The sequence below is a fragment of the Malaclemys terrapin genome, chromosome 11 (genome assembly GCF_027887155.1).
Source record: "Malaclemys terrapin pileata isolate rMalTer1 chromosome 11, rMalTer1.hap1, whole genome shotgun sequence".
Taxonomy (NCBI): Eukaryota; Metazoa; Chordata; order Testudines; family Emydidae; genus Malaclemys; species Malaclemys terrapin.
Window position 1 is genome coordinate 17,007,413 of NC_071515.1, and position 23,677 is coordinate 17,031,089.

The 23,677-nt window shown below is 45.1% G+C and overlaps 1 protein-coding gene across 1 annotated transcript in view; it reads left to right on the plus strand.

Annotated features, from left to right (window-relative positions):
- PTH2R (parathyroid hormone 2 receptor) overlaps positions 1-23,677 on the plus strand; it is a 103,215-nt gene that overhangs the window by 62,811 nt on the left and 16,727 nt on the right. Inside the window, exon 8 of the mRNA XM_054044581.1 lies at positions 10,523-10,583. Coding sequence (XP_053900556.1) covers positions 10,523-10,583 — 61 coding nt within the window. The remainder of the gene's footprint in view (positions 1-10,522; positions 10,584-23,677) is intronic.

Here is a 23,677-nt window from a genome sequence, read left to right on the forward strand (position 1 = left end):
ACCTCATCGGCACCGCAATGAGCCCCGTGTTCACCCAGCCTTCCCAGGCCACCCAATTGGTGGTGGGGGGCCTCAGATAGGCCATCAGTCACTGCATCTTGCCCTCCTCAGGAGATGGAGGCCCCACAGGGGAAGACACCCCCCCCCCCCCCAGACCCATAGCTGGCTTTGACCTCATCATTGCCGGATGAAGCGATTACGGGTCCCCCTCACCCAGTTCCGCAAGATGATGCCAAGGCTCATCAGGAGCTTTTGAAGAGGGTCGCCTCTAACTTGGGGCTCCAGGAAGAGGAACTTGAGGAGCCGTCAGACTCACTGTTCACCAATTGTCAGAGCCCACTCGAGAGCGCAGGCATCTTCGGCGGCCTTCCTGGTGCACATCCCTATCCAGGACATCTGTAGAGCCGCTACGTGGTCCTCTGTTCACATGTTTACCGCTCATTATGCCATCACTCAGCAGGCCGGGACAAAGCAGGGTTCAGCAGAACTGTGTTGCAATCTACACGTCTGTGAACTCCTAACCACCTCCATGGGTACTGTTTTGGAGTCACCTTATATGGAATGGACACGAGCAAGTACTCAAAGAAGAAAAGACAGTTACCTTTTCTGTAACTGATATTCTTTGAGATGTGTTGCTCATGTCCATTCCACAACCCGCCTTCCTTCCCCACTGTCGGAGTTTCCGGCAAGAAGGAACTGCGGGTGGGGAGAGCCAGCAGCATCCCTTATACCGTGCCATGCGGGCACCACTCCAGAGGGCGCCAGAGCTGGTCCCCTACGGATACTGCTGAGGGAAAATCTTCTGTCACTGGTGCATGTGGCAAGCACACACACCTAATGTGGAATGGACATGAGCAACACATCTCGAAGAACACCAGTTATGGAAAAGGTAACTGTCTGTCTTAGCTGGGACCTGATCCTTTTGAATTTGCATTAAATTAATTACGTATAACAATAGGTAACCAAATAATGTATATTTTTAGTTTTAAAAACACTTTAACTATTACACATTTATCACTATCAATACTGCATTTAATATTTTTTGGTTTTAATGAACTTATGAATTTTCATTTGGGTTTTGCCGAACGACTGGCTATATTGTTTTACACACAGCAAATCAACATTAACAGTAGTTTGAATAAAAGTTTAATAAATAAAATAAACATTTATAATTCATTGAGGCAAAACATACCTATATTCATAACTGAGATTAACAAAAGAATTTAACTGCCATTACAATAATTTAATAATGGTGGTTATAATTTAATTATAATATAATTTTTGGTACAACATTAATTCAATCTTTTTTTATACCTTTGCACATAAAAATGTTTCTGTTGCAACAAAATAAAACCCCAATTAAAAAAAACCAATGAGAGTCTTGTGACATAAACCATAACTAGGGAGACAAGCTGGGTGAGGTAAAAAAAAATTGTATTGGAACAACTTCTGTTGCTGAGAGAGAAGTTGATCCAATAAAAGATATTACCTCACCCACCTTGTCTCCGTAATATCCTGGGACCAACATGGCTACAACAACACTGCATAAAATATAACTGACAACTAAGGACAAAACAATTTTAATATTGTTTAAATACATAAAATAAAACAAAACTTAAGTTTATTTGGATACCATATATTAAGAAAACAAAGGGTAAAATACATACAACCACTTAGAGGTTGCTATTTAGCGCAGGTCAAGAAGATCTAAGGGTTAAGTTTATTAATGGCCCTGGTCTTAGTTGATAGCATCATTGATCAATAAAGCAGATGAGTACTGGAAATCTCTCTGGTTTTAAACCGTGTAATACCTTGCAAAACTACTTGTGTTAATGGAAATAAATTAAACTGTTTAATTAGGAGTCAAAGGTATTTTCCCTGAACAGAAAGACAAGGTGCATAAGGTAATATCCTGGGACCAAAATGGCTACAGCAGAATTTTTCTTAAATAGTCATATACCGTGTTTTCTTACTTAAAAAACAATATTAACATAAGCTTTGTTTAGTTAGAGAAATTAAAAGGGACTTGTACAGGTTTTACAAGAAATATTTAGTCACTTTTTTACTGAAGTGATGATTTAGGACTTACAATAATAACCATAGCTGTTATTTGTGGGTAGCAGAGACTGCTTCATACTTTCTTAAAAGGATGATCCTTGCACAAAGCAGAGAAGTTGTGTGTTCCTGTTTTTACAATGGGTATGGTGTACGAATCCAGGATTGTGTCTGGTTTGTTACCTGGAGCCTCTGCGATAATAAGAGACAGGAAATAATTAGTCAAGTTAAATGTATATTAATAATACAAATTTGAACCCAATGAGGTTTGTGGCTCAGTCAATGTAAACATGCGCGCGTGCACACACACACACCCCCCTTCTCTCTCTCTAGCTCTCCATACTTTAATTTACCCAAGCGTTTTTTTATCCCTGTTTTTTAACTTTCTTCCCCGTCACCCTTTCAGGTAGTGAATGGGGTTTGTTTTCTCTCTTCCTTTACTTACTACTTTGCTTGATGTAAATGTAAAATATATTATTTTGTTTAAAGAGACACTGATCTTTATAAATTACTAATACGTCTGAAGGGTTCTAAATTAGATGGTCTGCAACAACAAAGACTGTTAATTGCTGTTGTTTAATACATTATGTAAATTTAAAATGATTTTGAGACTGGTTTATGGGAACCAGTTTTAATTCTGTTCAGTCAAATGTAAGTTAAAAGCAATTTGCTTCCCTTTTTAACAGACACAGATAAAACTACCCAGGAAGTCATTTCCAGTTGCATACATCAACATATTGGCAGCTGGCCAAAGAGCTTTAAGCCACTTTTCACTGTTCCCTCCTGTCAGTTTTCTAGCTGAAGATTACACCTGAATTACAAGTGAAAGGCACAGAACCAGTGAATGCCTTTAACTTTACACTTGATAAACTAATTAAAGAATACCTTTATGACTGTTTGCCTTTAATAATTAAAAGATAAATAGATTTGTAGTGTGTCTGGGAAAAAGCCCATGTAATATACACATTTTACATAAACCTTTTTACTTCCATTACAGCTGGTGGCCCTCCTCCATGGCGTATAAAATACATAGCTACACAGCCTCTCAAAGCGGTGAATAACTAAGCTTCCATTATTGTCTGATAAGCAGAGGTTCCTTCTTTTAAATAATTATATATACCTATGTAATTAATAATATATTGTGATTATCATTCAAACAAAGTTGTCCACCCTATTACTACCCAATCAAGTGCTTATAGCCTTTGAGTTGCATGCCGAACCTTTGAGTGGCTAAAACAGGGGTTGGCAACCTTTCAGAAGTGGTGTGCTGAGTCTTCATTTATTCACTCTAATTTAAGGTTTCGCGTGCCCGTCATACATTTTAACGTTTTTAGAAGGTCTCTTTCTATAAGTCTACAATATAGAACTAAACTATTGTATGTAAAGTAAATAAGGTTTTTAAAATGTTTAAGAAGATTCATTTAAAATTAAATTAAAATGCAGAGCCCCCCCGGACCGGTGGCCAGGACCCGGGCAGTGTGAGTGCCACTGAAAATCAGCTTGCCTACCCCTGGGCTAAAACTGTCATTAACAAGAGTAGGAGGTGTCCCCCCTTAAATATTGACAGGCACATTAGAACTTCTACAATTAATCCTTTGCCTTCCTGTCTCAATTGCCCCAATCAAAGTTTTACCCTTTCACCTTCTCATCTTAGCATGACAAATTCAAGCTTCTCACACTAATAAAGCAGGCCTTAACCAGAGCAAAGCCAAATAACCCAATTATCTGGATTCTCCTCTGTGCCCCCCAGCATGTTCCAGTCTAATAAAGCTATCAATATTATGCCCCATACTGTCACTAATTTCATAGCAAGCTAAATTATACATGAAATAGGGTCATAGGTCAACACTTCCTTAGAGAGGTTACGTATCCTGTACAATCCTGGCCTACAAGAATACATAATCTTTTCATTTAATGAAATAGACCTGAAAGATACTTGAGCTTAATATCATTAGGTGTTTCAAAGATATGGCAGGAAATTGCCATATCTGTCACAGTTACTATTAATTATAAAAGTGAATCATAGAATATCAGAGTTGGAAGGGACCTCAAGAGGTCATCTAGTCCAACCCCCTGCTCAAAGCAGGACCAATTCCCAGCTAAATCATCCCAGCCAGGGCTTTGTCAAGCCGGGCCTTAAAAACCTCCAAGGAAGGAGACTCCACCACCTCCCTAGGTAACGCATTCCAGTGTTTCACCACCCTCCTAGTGAAATAGTTTTTCCTGATATCCAACCTGGACCTCCCCCACTGCAACTTGAGACCATTGCTCCTTGTTCTGTCATCTGCCACCACTGAGAACAGCCGAGCTCCATCCTCTTTGGAACCCCCCTTCAGGTAGTTGAAGGCTGCTATCAAATCCCCCCTCATTCTTCTCTTCTGGAGACTAAACAATCCCAGTTCTCTCAGCCTCTCCTCATAAGTCATGTGCTCCAGCCCCCTAATCATTTTTGTTGCCCTCCGCTGGACTCTTTCCAATTTTTCCACATCCTTCTTGTAGTGTGGGGACCAAAACTGGACACAGTATTCCAGATGAGGCCTCACCAATGTCGAATAAAGGGGAATGATCACGTTCCTCGATCTGCTGGCAATGCCCCTACTTATACAGCCCAAAATGCCGTTAGCCTTCTTGGCAACAAGAGCACACTGTTGACTCATATCCAGCTTCTCGTCCACTGTGACCCCTAGGTCCTTTTCAGCAGAACTGCTACCTAGCCATTCGGTCCCTAGTCTGTAGCAGTGCATGGGATTCTTCCGTCCTAAGTGCAGGACTCTGCACTTGTCCTTGTTGAACCTCATCAGGTTTTTTTCTGCCCAATCCTCTAATTTGTCTAGGTCCCTCTGTATCCGATCCCTACCCTCTAGTGTATCTACCACGCCTCCTAGTTTAGTGTCATCTGCAAACTTGCTGAGAGTGCAGTCCACACCATCCTCCAGATCATTAATAAAGATATTAAACAAAACCGGCCCCAGGACCGACCCTTGGGGCACTCCACTTGAAACCGGCTGCCAACTAGACATGGAGCCATTGATCACTACCCGTTGAGCCCGATGATCTAGCCAGCTTTCTATCCACCTTACAGTCCATTCATCCAGCCCATACTTCTTTAACTTGGTGGCAAGAATACTGTGGGAGACAGTATCAAAAGCTTTGCTAAAGTCAAGAAATAACACATCCACTGCTTTCCCCTCATCCACAGAGCCAGTTATCTCATCATAGAAGGCAATTAGGTTAGTCAGGCACGACTTCCCCTTCGTGAATCCATGCTGACTGTTCCTGATCACTTTCCTGTCCTCTAAATGTTTCATAATTGATTCCTTGAGGACCTGCTCCATGATTTTTCCAGGTACTGAGGTGAGGCTGACTGGCCTGTAGTTCCCCGGATCCTCCTCCTTCCCTTTTTTAAAGATGGGCACTACATTAGCCTTTTTCCAGTCATCCGGGACCTCCCCCGATCGCCATGAGTTTTCAAAAATAATGGCTAATGGCTCTGCAATCTCACCCGCCAACTCCTTTAGCACCCTCGGATGCAGCGCATCCGGCCCCATGGACTTGTGCACGTCCAGTTTTTCTAAATAGTCCCGAACCACTTCTTTCTCCACAGAGGGCTGGTCACCTTCTCCCCATGCTGTACTGCCCAGTGCAGCAATCTGGGAGCTGACCTTGTGCGTGAAGACAGAGGCAAAAAAATCATTGAGTACATTAGCTTTTTCCACATCCTCGGTCACTAGGTTGCCTCCCTCATTCAGTAAGGGGCCCACACTTTCCTTGATTTTCTTCTTGTTGCTAACATACCTGAAGAAACCCTTCTTGTTACTCTTAACATCTCTTGCTAACTGCAACTCCAAGTGTGATTTGGCCTTCCTGATTTCACTCCTGCACGCCTGAGCAATATTTTTATACTCCTCCCTGGTCATTTGTCCAATCTTCCACTCCTTATAAGCCTCTTTTTTGCGTTTAAGATCAGCAAGGATTTCACTGTTTAGCCAAGCTGGTCGCCTGCCATATTTACTATTCTTTCTACACATCGGGATGGTTTGTTCCTGCAACCTCAATAAGGATTCTTTAAAATACAGCCAGCTCTCCTGGACCCCTTTGCCCTTCATGTTATTCTCCCAGGGGATCCTGCCCATCTGTTCCCTGAGGGAGTCAAAGTCTGCTTTTCTGAAGTCCAGGGTCCGTATTCTGCTGCTCTCCTTTCTTCCTTGTGTCAGGATCCTGAACTCGACCATCTCATGGTCACTGCCTCCCAGGTTCCCATCCACTTTTGCTTCCCCTACTAGTTCTTCCCTGTTTGTGAGCAGCAGGTCAAGAAAAGCTTTGCCCCTAGTTGGTTCCTCCAGCACTTGCACCAGGAAATTGTCCCCTACACTTTCCAAAAATTTCCTGGATTGCCTGTGCACCGCTGTATTGCTCTCCCAGCAGATATCAGGGTGATTAAAGTCTCCCATAAAATCTATGATTCTATGATAATTATAAAAGTGGATAAAACAGGAGCAGCCCCTTGTGAAAGCCAGAAGCTGCAGCTGACTTTGAGGAAGACCTAAATAAAAAAAAGCCCTTGGACATTGAAGTACTTTGAGCTTTCCTGGCACCTGGGGAATTTTAATACTGTTTTAGTGCCAAAAGGAACCGGGTAGGTCCTCCGCTGTAAAGTGTTGTAGCTTCATTGACTTCAGTGGAGCTTTACTAGTTGACACTAGCTGATGATTGGGCCCTTTTGTCTTTTATCTTATACTTTACAGTTAGATTGTTAAGCTCTCTGGGGTAGGGAGGTGGCCTCTTTGTGTTGTGTTTGTACAGCACCTAGCACGACGGTCCGTGACTAGAGCTCGTGGGGGCTACAGTAATACAAATAAATAATGGTTTTAAGTAAAGAATTAATCTTTCTTTCTTTCTTTCTCTAATACCCTTCTCCACTCTGACCTTAACCCCTTCATTTCTTCCCCACTCTTTCCTCTTCATCGTTGTTTCTCTGTGGCCTGGTCTACACTGAGGGGGGGATCGATCTAAGATATGCAACTTCAGCTACGAGAATAGCGTAGCTGAAGTCGACGTATCTTAGATTGACTTAGAATCACTTACTTCGCGTCCTCGCGACACGGGATCGACGGCCGGCGCTCCCTCGTCGACTTTGCTTCCGCTTCTCGCCAAGCTGGAATTCAGCAGTCGACGGGAGAGCGATCAGGGATTGATTTATCGCGCCTATACTACACATGATAAATCGATCCCCGATAGAGTGATCGCTACCTTATTTCTTTCATCTGTTGCAGCGTATCATTTCCCTGCCCCGTAGTCCCTTCCTAGATGTTGTGGACATCAGTTAGGGTGAATACATTTTAACTGTTGGAAAAACCTGCCCCAGGAACAAGCAGGGAGACTTCTATATACTTTTGAATAGCTCAACTGTTTCCAGGCCACCCTCAGTAGATCCGACAGGTGCTGACGTAACCAAATGCGATCAACCAGAATCCTCTCTTCCACAGAGGCTCTCCTGAACAGGGATGGACACAGTTGCAAAGTCTGAATCTGGATCTCAAAGTTCATGGATGTCGACATACAGGGTCTGGCTCACTCTCAAATTCTAGATCCTCTCATACACTTCCTCATGGCTGGCAGTGATTGTATCTGAAGTTTTTGCTCCGCTCTCTCTCTCTCTTCCTAGCTTGCTAATGATTTTGTGTCTCTAAGGGGATGTCTACACTGTACTGTAACCCAGGGTTAGTAGAACACGAGCTAGCAGACCTGGGGTTTGTTTAGCTAGGGGTTGAGCATCGCCATTCATTTGTAACCCCAGGTTAGGAATTGTTGAACCCTGTGTCCCAACCTGGGACTCCAGTGTCTACACTGCATTGTCCGAACCTGAGTCCAACCACCTATATCCCAGACTTCCTCTCACCCTCCCAAAATGTGGCTTTTCTAGCCCTTTGTTTATGGTGCACTGTGGGCAAACTTGACCACCACATTTGACTGTCCAGAGGACAAAGTTAGCCCATGGGATTGTGGGACACTTTTGGTAGACTCACAGAGCACAAGTTCTGTGGGCCTGTGTCTACAGTGCAGAGCAATAGGGCTTGAATCCTGGCTCCTAGCTTGCCTCAGGCTTGGACCCTTCACCCCTCTGGGCTCCTAGAACCCTGGGTCCAAATTTTGGGTTAACGCAATTTGTGTGTAGACAAAAAAGGGGCAGATTAGTCCTTGAGTTCAGGTGTTGGGGAGAAGTTCATTGCATACCAAATGGAATGGGTGGAGAGTGGCAGGGAATTGGCTCTGCCCCCACAACACACACTATATCTGAGCCAGCTCCCCAGAGGTGGTAATTTACTATTGGTGTAGGCCAAGGGTATATTACTGTCTCACTAGAGCCAGCTTGGAGCACAGAAGGAATTGTGGCTTCTGGGTATATAATACCACGTGACATAAGTGAAGAGCGCACAATACAAATGGCAACTCTCCAAAGCAAGAGAGGCAGAGAATAGTTTGAGAGCACTCCATAGACTGAGATATGTCCTCATGAACCATATTTTGAATAAGGTATAAATTAGTAGGAATCTAAGTCTGTTCTAAGAGAATTCACAAACAGCCAAAGGTCAATTGTTCACTCAGGTCTTATGAAGACCCAGCATTTGAGTGTTTTAAAATGAGACTAGTCATGACACCACAAGACATACTATAGAGAGCAATGATGCTTGTGCAGAGAGATGGCTCTTCCATTTCAAGTATAAACATAAGGCTTTGCCCATATATATTTTTTTTCACTTTAATTCAGTACTTTATCACCAGCTTTCCCCATATGGCAAAATCAAATTCAGAGTTGCAGGATCACAGGAACACACAATGCTATTTCCATTAACTTGAACGGAGGAAGCAAATGGTAGCTCACCTGAATCTTTGTCAGTATTGAGGGTCACATTGCATGGTGCATCTCAGAAATCCCAACTTCTTGAGCAAGTATAGCCTGAAAATGTTGTCAGCATTTTAAAACTCTATTCACCTCTTAAAGAAGAATATCTATATCAGATGCTCTAATCTGTTGGTGCTCCAATGGTAGTCCACAGGAAGTCCTTGCTCTTACCGGTTGTTTAGGGCCTAACCCAAAGCCTATTGAAGCCAATGGAAAGACTCCCATTGGCTTTAGCTCAGGTCACTAATGCATTTGGCTGTAGCAAGGCCAATAGTGTTTTCAATAACTGCCATCTGGAGGTTTCCTATGTTAAGAAAATTGTTACTAAAAACAAACATTCTGAAAGGGCAACAATCCTTCCTGAAACCACCAGCACCATTTTTTGAATACACTTTCGACAGCGTTTCCTTAGGAGTAGGCCAAATCTGGCGCTCTGCAGATGAGCTGCACCAAACCCATGAACTGCATACGTCCTACCTAAGCCATCAAAATGGGCCTAAAGTGGGCTGTGGGCCAGCCCTCTGCACCGTGACAAACCTCCCCCCGAGGGGACAGCTAACTTTGCACATAAAAGGTTGGTAGCTTTGATTCCACTACAAATATTCTTACTCTCACAGGGGAGGTTAGAGATTGGTGACTGGAAACCTTTGCATTTGCTTCATTGAAGCCAGCAGCAAAACTCCCACTGACCTTAGTGAGAACAAACCCAGACCCTGTATTTGAATCACACCACCCATGAGTGGTGCTGCATTTTAAATACTTGATCTGAGACATGGGCTGAGCAAACATGGCAGGAGACTGAGGTCCTCTGTCCAGCCAACAGGTTCCGTTGTGGGCAGAAACAGTGCAAATGTCCCCATGCTGTCCTGCCACTTTGCCTCAATCCTTTCTTTGACTAGCTTTTCGAGGGAAAGAATAATCCATGCTTCCCGCCTATTCGTTCCTTGGGCTGCGTGATGTGACAGCTGAAAGTTGCCAGCTGTGATTCTGGCTTTTGTTTTGTCGATGTTTGTTCACTTGGAACTGGCTTGAGGCTATCCAATTCATTTCATGTACACCAACCAATGACTGTCAAACTTTTAAATTATTTCCAAGCTGGGCTGGGTTCCTGTATCATATAGAGATAAAAGCTCCATGACTCAGATTCACCTCATCCTCTGGCTCCTGGTGTATAAGAAACAGTGGAGGCAAAGACAGATCCTCAGCTGATATAAATGAAGCCACTGAATTACACCAACTAGGGATTTGGCCCCAAAAGTTGTGTGTAGAATGGGTGATTTTCAAACTTTCAGCTCTATCTAAAATTTAGGTGCAAATTCTGACCTCAGTTCCACCCCATCGCCTTTTTTTTAGAATTTGGTCTTTCATGCTCATGTTGAATATTGCATCTTCACAGCTCATGGTTTATTAATAATAAGAACTTCATTTCCTTCTGGCTTCTTTTACAAGTAGTTATTTTACTTTCCCTTAAGGTGTAAATAAAAAAGCAATTCTCACCCACCCCATCATTCTTCCAAATGAACCTGTTCTGAACAGTGACGAATTAACTTTTCATAATTGTAGGATTTCCGGCTGTGTTTGTAGGAGCCTGGGCAGTGGTCCGTGCAACGCTGGCAGATGCAAGGTAAGCGGCAAAGAAGCAGAAGGCGCTTTGATCTATCTGTTTATGGAAAGCAATCAGATTTGTTTTCATCTCTCCATTCCTCCATGTACCACCGATCATGTGCTCCCATTCTTACCTGCAAACAAAGTGTCGTTTTAAACAGCAAAAGATAGATGCATCAGCAGAATGCCTGGGTCGACAGTGGACACCTTAATGTAAAAGAGAAGAAAAAGTGATGATAAAAATAAAGGGTCAGCTCATCTGCTGTTCTGATTTAGCGTGGGTCCACATGTACTGAAGAGAATAACGGTCTGCGTAACCCTAATTTTCCTTGTTTACTTTCTGTGTTGCAAAGCTGAGAGATGATAATGGGATCTCATTTCCTGAAGGTCCGATAGTAAGTTAAATGCCCAAAGCAAATAATTCCTATTAGTCTGATAACTCATTGCTGTGGAGATCCTCGCTGTGATTATAAACTTGTTTCTATTGTATTTCTAAAGGATTTAAAATTAGACTTGGCATTTAGATAGTGGGCAATAAAATTGCTTTGCATGCAGCTAGAGCACTGAAAATGGTGTTGTGTCCACTATGGATCTTTTTCTGTTTATATCCAGTTCACACTCAATGAGACCGAATATTGGGTTAGCCAGTGTTCAAACAACTGTTTTTCCGAGGCCTCATGCTTCATAAGCTATTGGACCTTAAGCCTGCCATTAACCCAGGATTGAATAGTGATTGGCAGACATATCAAGCCAGTGAAATTTTGGGGGTGGAAATTTTATATTAGCGGGGAAGGAGAGGAACTCTCTTGTCAGGCTGGTTCTGTAAACTAATAGTAGCTGAAGCGGCTCAGATGTTTGAAATGTTAAACGTAGGTGGTACTGAGGGACTAAATGGGGAGAGGGCAAGTGAGAAAAATCAAAGTTGTATGATAAATGTAATTTATCACATGATTCCATAGTTTAGTACAGGGGTGTCATCAGTACATGTTGTATATATTCACATTTGTGTGTGTGTGTGTGTGTGTATACATACATATATATACACGATCCATATACACTGTTTCCCATTTTCTAAAAAGGGGCCCCCAACCTGGCTTCTGGACAGATCCAAAGGTTTGCACTTACAATTAGGCTACATCTACACTACAGGGGGGAGTCGATTTAAGATACGCAAATTCAGCTACGTGAATAGCGTAGCTGAATTCGACATATCGCAGCCGACTTACCCCGCTGTGAGGACCGCGGCAAAATCGACCTCCGCGGCTTCCTGTCGACAGCTACTCCCACCTCCGCTGGTGGAGTAAGAGCATCGATTAGGGGATCGATTGTCGCGTCCCGATGGGACGCGATAAATTGATCCCCGAGAGGTCGATTTCTACCCGCCGATTCAGGCGGGTAGTGTAGACCTAGCCTTAGAGATAAATGCAAGTAAGAGAATTTACATTTCATACTCCCAGACTCTGTCCACAACCGCAAGTCAGGCATGTAGGGTGGGCTTTTCAAATGCACTCAGCATGGGTCCCAGCTGCCACTAAGGTCAGTGGAGCTTTTACTGTTGACTTCAACCGGAGCAGGGTATGCTGATGCTGAGTGTTTTTGAAAGTCCCATCACAAAAAACAAGGAGATAAGAGAAGTCATTCAACACTGCAGGTGCATGTCATTCATCAATTTCAACTACCCTTTCATCACCCACAGCCCACACGTATGCATATGCCTCCATCCTGAACAACCAGTGAGCACCAGGGCACTATTGTTATTGGTTATGTGCTGATTGTTTTGTTTTGTTTATCACTCTGTTCATACTGGTATGAGTAAGTGAGATCTGGTGTCAGACTGCAAACAGGAGCAGGGAGCTTTGTTTCTCTGTAATTTTTAGGATAACGGAGGAATCCGTGATCTATGTTGCCGGTGATTTTTTTAAATATAGAAATGTCAGAATTGAAGTCCTGCATAGGCGAGCTAGTGTAACGATTTAAAGATGCAGGTTGGGTTGATCCAGCTGCAGGCTGGAGAGACATAGTTGTGAGTGGTGGAAGGTGAGAATGAGAACTAATGAATGGAGTGGAGATGGGCTGTGGAACGACTTAGCTGCTCCTTTTCTTGCTTTCCGGCCATGTGGCATAGCAACCTTCTCTCAAAGGTTATGAAGACGCTGTTTGGGTGGGTGTTTTCCATGTTTTTGATAAGGCTGCTACTCAAAGGGGCCTGATCCAAAGCCCATTGAAGTAAATGGGAGGCTTTTCGCGCCTGTGAATCAGTCCCATGGATAGCTGTCAGTGTCAACATATAAAATCGCTTGTGTACCCTGCTGCAGAGCTCCAGTGTCTTCCATAAGTTCCTCTCTTCCCCAGCCTTGCTTCTCATCTAGGCCCCTGAGTGCGTCATAACAAAGAAAACTTGGAAAGGAAAAGCTCCACGATCAGTGCACTTTCTTGACTCTAATTGTCTTTCGTCACTATTTCTGTGTCCCAAAGCTAAATCAAGAGACAATCCACCAGTAACAATTCCAACCTCAAACAAATGGCTATTAAGTGGGCAACCTGGTGCCAACACTTGCCCTCTGATTCAGCTGAAATGATGAATAATATGAGCAGCTACTGAGCAGTAGCTGTGACCTTATTTCATGCTCTGACTCTCTGCATCAATATGTGCAGAAAATTATTCTTTCCTCCCAGAGCTTTACTTTTGTCTGTGTAATAATTGCTGAGGAGTTGCTTTGCTGAATGTCAATAGTTCAAAACTTTGTCAAGCACTAGGAATGGTTCAGAGCAATTTACTACTAGGCATCACTTTCACTACCCACAAATATATACTGAGCTGGACTGGAAAAGTCTTTGTTCATGTCCTAGAAGAAAGGCACATTGTGTATTCAGACAAATACCTCAGCGTGAGTGATAGGTAGGGCGACCCTATTTCCCTATGCTGAATATGGGCCACCTAATAAAATTGCCATTGAACTTGCTTCACTATGAGTAATCAGTCAGAAATATGCAGGATAAACGTTCAAATTAACATCAAGTTGACTGAGCCCCTCTTAAAAAGAAATAGTGTGTAGCTGGATTCTTTTTATTTACCTTCTTATCATTAAGGCTTTAGGGTTCATGGGGAGAGGTGACCTACACACACTCCTGTACACCTCTCTCACACTGGAGGGGTGGGGGTGTTTGACCGACCCCACGCTCCCTGCCTGGTGCTCTCCCCCATCCATGCCTGGCTGGGCCCCCGGGATGGACCCACCTCTCCTGGTACCTGCCACTGCATCTTCCCGAGGCACCACGTGGGGGGCATGCAGGGTCACCTGGCTCTCTCCTCCCACCCCGACTCCCCTGTGGTTGGAAGCAGCTTGTCCCTTTCTACCTGCACAGTGTCGAAAGGCAGCTACCACCTCCAGGCTGCTGCTGGCCACCAACATAATCCAGCTGCCTGCTGTCCCCAGCTACAGCGTGGGCAGGAAGAGGTTAAGCCCTACGGATGCATTGTGCACCAGGGCCCAGAGAACCTGACTGCAGGGGCTTCAGCGAACCTGGCCAGAGAGGTGGCTCAGCAGGGCAGGGTGCCTAAGGGACAAAGCAGCTCCGTGCTCCCTGGGGGCAGGGCAGTAGGCCGTGGGCACAGAGGGTGCTAAGCCCCTGCCTGGGGGCCTGGTGTGGAGCCTGCAGGGTCAGGGTGTGAACAGGCTGGAAATCGCTTCCTCCCCTCTCCCGCCACTCCAGAACTTAGCTGAGGGGCAGAGAAGCTTCCCCATGCCAGCTCTGTGGGGGGCTTTGGCACATGCAGGGCTTGGCTCCTTCTGGCCAGAGCCCTAGGCCAGAGGGTCTTGGGCTTTCTGGGGGCACCTGCCCAGCCAGAGGCAGTGGGGAAGGTAGGAACCAGGCTGTTGGTGAGCTGACCTGGGGGCTGGGTCTCTGCACAGCGCTGGGAGCGGGACGCAAGGGGCAAAGCAGGGAGAGGACAGCAAGAGGGGGAGCACATAAAGGGCAGCTGGGTGGTTAGCAGAGCAACACATAACTGGCTGCCCGCGCTCATCAGCCATCTCAGCTAGTGCCGGCCGCAAACAGGATGTGGGGGACCCTGCTGGCCGAGAGCCGGCAGACAGCGGGGGCTGCGCTGACAGAACGGCCGGCTCCATGCGCTGCAGCTTTGCCCCTCCGCCAGCCTTGCACATCCACCCTCCCGCCCCTCCCCCCACTCACTGCTGGCGGGCAGGCAGCTGGAGAGCAGGGATCCGGCCAGTAGCAGGACCTGCCAGTAGGGGGGGAGACAGAAAATACAGGACAAGTTGCCTGTTTTTAATAAAAAGTCGGGACCCCTACAGGAGAGCTGAAATACGGAACTGTCCCTTAAAAAGAGGACGTCTGGTCACCCTAGTGATAGGGGACTTGGAATGTCTGGGTCCACTTCCACATTTCTTATTGAGATATTGGACCAGATCCTTGATTATATTTCAGCTGCTTTGTGTTGACCTGAAGGGGCATCATTGATTCCCTGAATGTAAAACAGTCCCCTGAGTAGTATGAAGTGAACATTTCCATAGGCCGCCCACTGTCCCCTCCTCCTGTGTAGAGGGGGAGGTATGTTGGGGGTAGGGACTCTAAGGCCAGAAGGGAACATCACGGTCATTTAGTCTGACTTGCAGGCCACAGAACCTTACCCACAGAACCTTACCCAGAAATAACCCCCTAACCTCTGGCTGAGTGACTGAAGTCCTCAAATCATGATTTAAAGACTTCCAGTTCCCATTTACATAGTTTAAACCTGCAAGTGACCCATGCCCCATGCTGCAGGGACAGGCAAAAAATCCCAGGGTCTCTGCCAATCTGAGCCAGGGGAAATTCCTTCCTGACCCCAAATATGGTGGTCAGTTGGACACTGAGCAAGACCCACCCGCCAGGCATCTGGGAAAGAATTCTCTGTAGTAACTTGCAGCCCGTCCCATCACCAGCTGTTGGAGATATTTGCTGCTAGTAGTTGCAGAATGGTGTAACAGGGCTAGGAGCAGAACACATGACACTTTAGATGATCCATGCCCTTAAGGGATCTCTCCAGGATAAGCAGTTTGGAAAGGTGGCTTACAGCCACCTTTTTCTCACCCTCTCCTCAGATGCTCTGAGCATGAGTCCAGGGAAGTGCAGAATTTGGTCTGAAAATGTGTACCACAGAAGCTGCTGTGTTACGCCTACATTGAAATGAAGAGTGCTGCACAGGGCCGACTTTAGGCCGATTCGGCCAATTCCCCTGAATGGGGCCCCGCGCAGCTGTCCACCCAGCCCCCGGCCCACTTCCCCCTCCTCCCCTGAATGCTCCACCCCCCTTCTCCTCCCCCTCCCCTGCTTCCCACGAATTAGATGCTCACGGGAAGCCTGAAACAAGCAGCAGGCAGGAGGTAAGCTGGGGCGGAGGAGGGACGCGAGGAGGGTTCCAGGGAGGCACGGTGCGGCCCAGTCCAGCCCTGGCCGAGCGCGCAGCTCCCTCCGGCCTGGCCTCCTGGCCTGGCCCCGGCCAAATGCCCCCAGCCCCAGCCCAGTCCCGGCTGAGCAGCTCCGGCCCGGCTCGGGCCCCGCGGCGCCAGTCTCGGCCCCGGCCGAGCGGCTCCAGCCCGGACCCGGGCACGGCCAAGCAGCTCCGGCCTGGCTTGTCTTGGGCCCCGCAGCGCCGGCCCGGTCCGAGAGCTCCAGCCCCAGACCGGACCGAGCGGCTCCGGCCCAGACACGAACCCTGACCCAAGCCGGACCAAACGGACCCAGACCCGGACCCGGCCGAGCGGCTCCAGCCCGGACCCGGCCCGAGCGGGCCCAGCCCCGGCCGAGCTGCTCCAGGCAGTGCGGTAAGGGGGCAGGGAGGGGGTGTTGGAAGAGAGCAGGGGAGTTCGGGGGGTTGTGAGGGGGTGGATAGGGGTCAGGGTGGTCAGAGGGCAAGGAACGGGGGATTGAATGGGGGCAAGGGTCCCGGGGGAGCAGTCAGGAAAGAGTGGGGGGGTTGGATGGGGCAGCAGGGGGCAGTCGGGGACAGAGAGAAGGGGTGGTTGGATGGGGCAGGGGTCCCGGGGGGGCATCAGGAATGAGGGGAGGGGTTGGATGGGGTGGCAGGGGGCAGTCAAGGGACAGGGAAGGGGGGTGGATGGGGCAGGGGCCGGGGGGGGGGACGTCAAGAACTTTAGGTAGGGTTAGCATGCATCCGCATATATTACATAGTGTATGTAATATATCATTTTGTTATTATTTATATAGTTATGGAAAGTAAATAATACATGGAAGAAATGAAAGGTGGTTTTTTACATGTGTTTTTTTTTTTTTTAATCATCCCTATCGGGGCCCCGCCGAAAATGTTCGAATTGGGCCCCGCACTTCCTAAAGCCGGCCCTGGTGCTGCACATAAAGCGAGGTGGTGTGAAAGGGCTGTCCTGTAGCTGAAGTCTCCAGGAAGGGGGCTTTCAGGCAGCATACATTGCATGGTAACTACGCCACCCAAGGAGAAGACGTAATATCTCACCCTCCCCATTCCCCACCCCCGTTCCCATCTAGCTCTGCTAGCTGGGGCACAGTGATGGCAGTAGGACCATGTCCCTAAATTCTGCATACCCTTCTCCCCGCACAGTAGCTAGCATCTGTGGGCATCCCGGAAGGGGAGCTGAGCATGTACTCATCAGATGCATTGTGGCTGGTTCATGGACATGGCGACCAGATTGGGGGAAAGGTGCCCTGCATCCTTTCCTTGTGTATCCACATGAGGGCCAAGCAGCCAGACCCGTGATGGGGATTTTAACTGAGGAACCTTAAAGGACATATATAAAAATCCCCCAGCAATTCAACAGTGGAACTCTAGTTTTACAATAAAACAAAACCCATCGCAGAACCCTCTTTCCATTGTGTGATAAGATTCATTGCACTTAAAGTCTGTGGTAAGGAAGGACATCTGGGGTCACTAATGAAAAATGTCATTGCCGAGGAGAGACAGCTGTACCTCTACAGGAAACAAAGGGTAGCTGCTCCTTTAATGTAGAAGGTGCATATGAAGCTTTGATGTGAAAATTCTATAAAGAAGCCACTGTTCCCATTCTTGCCGGAAATTGCAAGTGTTATCTTCAGCCTTGACCACTGGAGGGCTGCTGTTTTGCAAGGGTACAGCATGAGTCACGGAAGTGGCGGTGTGACCCCATGTGCCAGGTCACAATGTGCAGAGTGGCCTGCGTGCATTATAAACCCACGCTGAAGCCTCCCCCGGCCACTTTCCTTCATGCAGCACATCAAGGTGAAAAAAAAATGCCTTTGAAACCTGAATTATCGACCCAGCTGTCACAGAGTAAAATATTCCAAAGACATATAGAGCCTGATCTTCAGTCCCCAGAAAGGACCAGATTTTGTGCATGTGCAAGTGAGCATCTAATTTGCATGCCGCTCTCTGGAGGAGCCCACACAAATCTCTAATTTGCCTTGGCGTATTTATTTTATTGAATTCCATGAGTGGATTTATGGTATATTTCCACTAACAGAGCTTCTGCCAAGGAGTATTGGGCCAAAAATATTGAAACTTGGATACTTCAAAGACCATATTTAGGCATGTAAATAAGTGATCTCCTTGTTCAGCAGCCTGCTCTTCTGTTGGAACTGGGTTTTTTTATAAATTGTATTGTGCAGCTGTTGATATATTTTCAAAGGTGCTCAAGCACTCACCTCTCCGACTCCTGTCAGTGGGACGTACAGATGCTCAGAACCTTCTGTTTTCCAGAAGCTGGGAATGGGCGACGGGATGGATCACTTGATGATTACCTGTTCTGTTCAGTCCCTCTGGGACACCTGGCATTGGCCACTGTCAGAAGACAGGATACTGGGCTAGATGGACCTTTGGTCTGACCCAGTATGGCCAATCTTATGTTCTTAACCTTTGAATTTACAGTCTTTGGAACAGCTTGGGATAGATATGGTCAACCAATGAAAATCATGAACACTGATATTGTGGTGTTCTAATGGAAGAAAAGGAGAACTTATAAACCTCCATTAAATACTTCTGGTCTTTTCTCTGTGCATGCACCACAAAAGTCAGAGGCTGTTTATTCAGCTGCAGCACGCAGCTCGCCTTTCTGCTGCACATTCACAAAACTCCGCACTCCAGTGTGAATGGCAACCGTTCGACTTCTCCAAATTTGACCCCACCTCCTATCCAACCACTCCTGCTCCCTATCCCCTGACCCCATGCTTTGGCACAACAATAGCAAATTACTCTACACGTATGGGAACTTTCCTTACAGATTCTTTACCCCATCATGGTGCTATATAGAGATAACGGGGGAAGGGGGAGATGAGAAGCATTTCTCCGGGTTTCTTTTTCCATTCAAAAGTTTGTCCAACTCCAATTTTTTTTTATTTCGAAATTTGAAATTTCAGTGAAATTGAAAAAAATGCTGATCAGCCCATGTGCTCTGTTATTTTGAGTGAAAGAAAACTAAAGGAAGGCACCAACTTTTCTGTAAGTTGCTCAGTTTGCTTATAGTAGGAATCATTGGGAGGAACAATATTGGTCATTCCATTTTGATCTTTGGCAGAGGATGCTGGTGCAGTTTCTTCTGAAGTGTCGCTTACTACCAGCATCCTTTTCACCCAGGATGTCACCATTTATCTTTTCTTGCAAGGCTGATGCAGGATTTATTTATTTATTTATTTATTTTGCAGTAAATACTAGATTGAGAATCTGAAAGTTTCTGTCTCCCGCATTCTGACTCACAGCAATCACTTCATCCATGCAAAACTGTTAGCAAGTAGCTCTGACTACTGTAAAAAGGCAAAACAAAACCTAGTAATTCTCCACTGGCAGGTATTGAAAGTTGTGTCAGTTTCCACAGATAGCTTGATCGTTCTTTTGTTAAGCAAGGAGAGATTGTGATCCCTGTTGCATTAATGCAGGGGTGGGCAAGTTTTTGGCCCGAGGGCCACATTGGGGTTCCAAAACTGTATGGAGGGCCGGGTAGGGAAAGCTGTGCCCCTGAAACAGCCTGGCCCCTGCCCCCATCAGCTCCCTCCCACTTCCTGCCCCCTGACTGCCCCCCTCAGAACCCCAGACCCATCCAACCCCCCTGCTCCTTGTCCCCTATCCGCCCCCTACTGGGACCCCTGCCCCTAACCACCCCCCTGGGACCTCAATGCCCCCTATCCAGAATGGGGAGCTGGGGCCCTTTTCCTGCTGGTTTGATTACTCTATTTATCTTAGATGCAAATGTCTTTTGCTTGTAATCAAGCCATGCTGTTTTCTCCTTCACCTATTAGCTTGATCACACTGTTTACCACAGAGGCAAATGCATTATCCACTGGCTCGCAAAGCTTGATGCTGGCAGACCAGTCCACATACCTTCCTTTCTCTAGGACAAACCTGCTTATCATCTCTACTTGGATTGCTTGGACTCAACATATTTCACACAAGAATATTAGTGACCAGAGTGTCACCAATTTCCATATGGTAGCTTACAAAATACTCTTTAGATAAATACTATGACAAAAGGTGTTATGTGTACTGAGTTTGTCCGGCATGGTAACAATTATAGTTACTGATGGTGAACACTTTGCCAGTGGATATTGAGGGACTCATAGGGTCAGTAGCCGTATGACCCTTGTGGTCCCTTCTAACCCTATGGTTCTATGATTCAGACCGGCTGCGATTCAAACAATGCTTAAACTCTGCTAGGCAGCAAAGAATGAAGAGGGAGAACACTCAACACAATGAAGGTTTCCATAGTCCTTGTTTAGGAAGGCAGCATTCCTGGAAGGAAATATGGGCTCAGATCTTTTACTAACTCATGTCTCTAATGAAGTGGGAAGACTCTGGAGGCAAAGGCTAAGAGCTTGTCTATGTGGTGAGTTAGTGCACAGCAAGTTGGGGTGTAAATCTACTGCATACTAGCTTTCTGCACACTAGGGGCTTTGCTACACTTGCTAGTTAGAGCGCATTAAAGCAGCCCCGGGCACCCTAGTACCTGTCCACACTGGCAAAGCACATAGAGTGCTCTGACTCCAGGGCTAGAGCACTCCTGGTACTCCACCTCGGTGAGAAGATTAACACTTGGTGCGCATTGGCTAAAACGCCTGGGCATCAGTGTGAACGAGGCGTTGCATTACTGCGCTCTGATCAGCCGCCGAAAACATCCCATAATCCCCTTAAAGCAAGTGGCCACTCTTGTCATTGTTTTGGAATTACTGCAGGCATGCCGATATGCCCTTTGAAAGCTCCGTTTCTGATAGCCGGCATGCTTATCTGCTCCAAGACAAAGCAACCATTACTGTGGAATGCTGTGTGAGAGAGAAAGAGGCAGGGAGGAGAGGGGTCTATTGCTCTCTGAACTTACAAGACATCATGCTGACATTCTCTCTCCCCCCCAACACACTCCCTCTTTTGAAAAGTACATTGCAGCCACTTGCATGCTGGGATAGCTACCACAATGCACTTCTCTCTGTGGCCGTTGCAAGACCTGCTAATGTGGCCATGCCAGTGCGCTTGCAGCTGTCAGTGTGGACAGACTACAGCGCTTTCCGTATTGCCCTCTACGAAGGCTGGTTTAACTCAAAGCGCTCTACATCTGCAAGTGTAAATAAATTAATGGAGATATCCTATCTCCTAGATCTGTAAGGGACCTTGCAAGGTCATTGAGTCCAGCCTGCTGCCTTCACTAGCAGGACCAAGTACTGATCTTGCTTCAGATCCCTAAGTGGCCACCCTCAAGGATTGAGCTCACAACCCTGGGTTTAGCAGGCCAATGCTCAAACCACTGAACTATCCCTCCCCCTGTCCTAAGTCACCTGCTTCTTTGCAGTAAACGCACTCGTGTCAAAGGGCACTAGGGAGCTTTTTGTGTGTGGTAGCAGGGTTCCCAGGGCCAGTTAGTGTATGGACGGATAGTGCGCTGTCTATTTACACCCCAACTTGCTGTGCACTAACTCTCCATATAGACAAGCCCTAGAACAAAGTCCCCGTATCCTATTATCATGTCACTTTGAGACAAGATGAATACAAATTGGTGATACTTTAAAAAAAAATCAGATTTTAAATTTTTAAATCCGGGATTATTTTTAAAAATAAACCTATTTACTTTGAAATTTCAAATTGACAATCTATGTTAAGGCCTAAATTTATTCTAATCTATTAAAATAAAATACAAAAACTATTAAGCAGTACAAGTTTGCTGCCTAGTTTTTAAGATAGTCAAACCCTGAACTGCTTAAAGTTACTGGCTAAGCACTTGAAACAAGTGTGTGTTTGAAGTGCTAACTCAGCTTTTGACAGCAGTAGCCCCTTCTGCCAGTGCAAAGAGAATATTTCTCCATTTCAGTTTATTCATCTAATTCAGTTCAATGACTAGTTCATTCAAAGTTAAGAAACCAATTGGGAGTTGAAAAAGCAAGAAATACTGTTTACCTCTTGCAATCTATGAATAAAAGAGAAGGTGTGGGAGAGAGAGATCTACTAGTACTAAAATCAAGATGGACATGGTGACCAGAAACAATCCATTCAATTAATTAACTATGGATAATACCTCCTTTGTTTAATAAAGCAGTTAGTTTTAAATGCAAAATGTGCTTTGACAAACTTTTTCTTACATATCCAACACGTTTAAGGCATCAGAGGGTAGCCGTGTTAGTCTGGATCTGTAAAAAGCAACACAGAGTCCTGTGGCACCTTTAAGACTAACAGATGTATTGTAGCATAAGCTTTCATGGATGACATGCATCTGACGAAGTGGGCATTCACCCACGAAAGCTTATGTTCCAATACATCTGTTAGTCTTAAAGGTGCCACAGGACCCTCTGTTACGTTTAAGGTAGTTTTATGTAGTTAAAAAAAAATGTTCATTTTTAATCAGATTTTAATTTCCATTTAATTAAAACTTGATACGGATCATAAGTAAAAATTAATCATCTAGTAAGTAAAAGATGCATCATTCACCATTTTGTAACTGAGAAAAAAATAGAAAAACGAAGAATCTGAATAAATTAAGCTATATAATTGCTTCAATAAATGTGTGTAGATATTGTGTATCCTGCTGGTTACCAAAAAGAAGCAATAAATTTAACAAAACAGTTACATTTAGTTGCAAATAACATGTTTTAATGGTTACCAATGACCATCTTTCTTTATGAAAATAACTGAAAAGTACAAATTGATTATTTGATCCATTATCTTTCTAGGTACTGAAGTTAAGCTGATGGGTCTGAAATTTCCCAGGTTGTCTTTATTCCCCTTTTTATAGAGTGGCACTATATTTGCCCTCTTCTGGTCCTCTGGACTCTCTCCCATCTTCCATGAGTTTTTGAAGATAATCATGAAATGGCTCGGAAATCTCCTCTTGCGTCTAATGTATTTGTAGATTGTTTTCTTGTTACCCTTTTATGTCTCTAGCTCGTTTAATCTCATTTTGTGTGTTGGCCTTTCTGATTTTGTCCCTAGATGCTTGAATTGTTTGTTTATATTCATGCTTTGTAATTTGACCGAGTTTCCACTTTTTGTAGGACTCTTTTTTGAGTTTCAGATCATTGAAGATCTCCTGGTAAAGCGAGAGTGGTCACTTGCCATACTTCCTATCTTTCCTACGCAGTGGGATAGTTTGCTCTTGTTCCCTTAATAGTATCTCTTTGAAAAACTGCCAATTTGATTGGGCCTTGTGTTATTCTCTTCCAGTTTGGAGTCTTCCAGCTATTTCTTATATTGAAAAATCATCATCAATGAAGTCCATTGGTATGAACTGGAGAGCATTACACTATCCTAATGGAAGAGCAGGATGGGATTTTTGTCAATAAAATGGCTTTTCGTTGGAAAATGCTGATTCATCTAAACCAAAATAGTTCATAGGAAGAAGTCAGTTTTGACAAATGTCTTCTTTTGAAAAAAATTCCAAGTTGTCACAATGACCTGTTTTGATATTTTTTAAAAGAAAAATTCTGGATTTTAGTTCAAAATGACTTTGTTTCAAAATTGAAGCTTATTGTAGTTTTTAAAAGAGTTAAAATTTAAAAAAAAAAAATTTTAAATTAAACTATTTGATGGATCCAAACTGATCGAATGATTGATTTTGTGATTGTTGGTTAGCAAATGTTTTCAAGATTTTGACTTTTCATTCTGAGTCAGGATGGGGA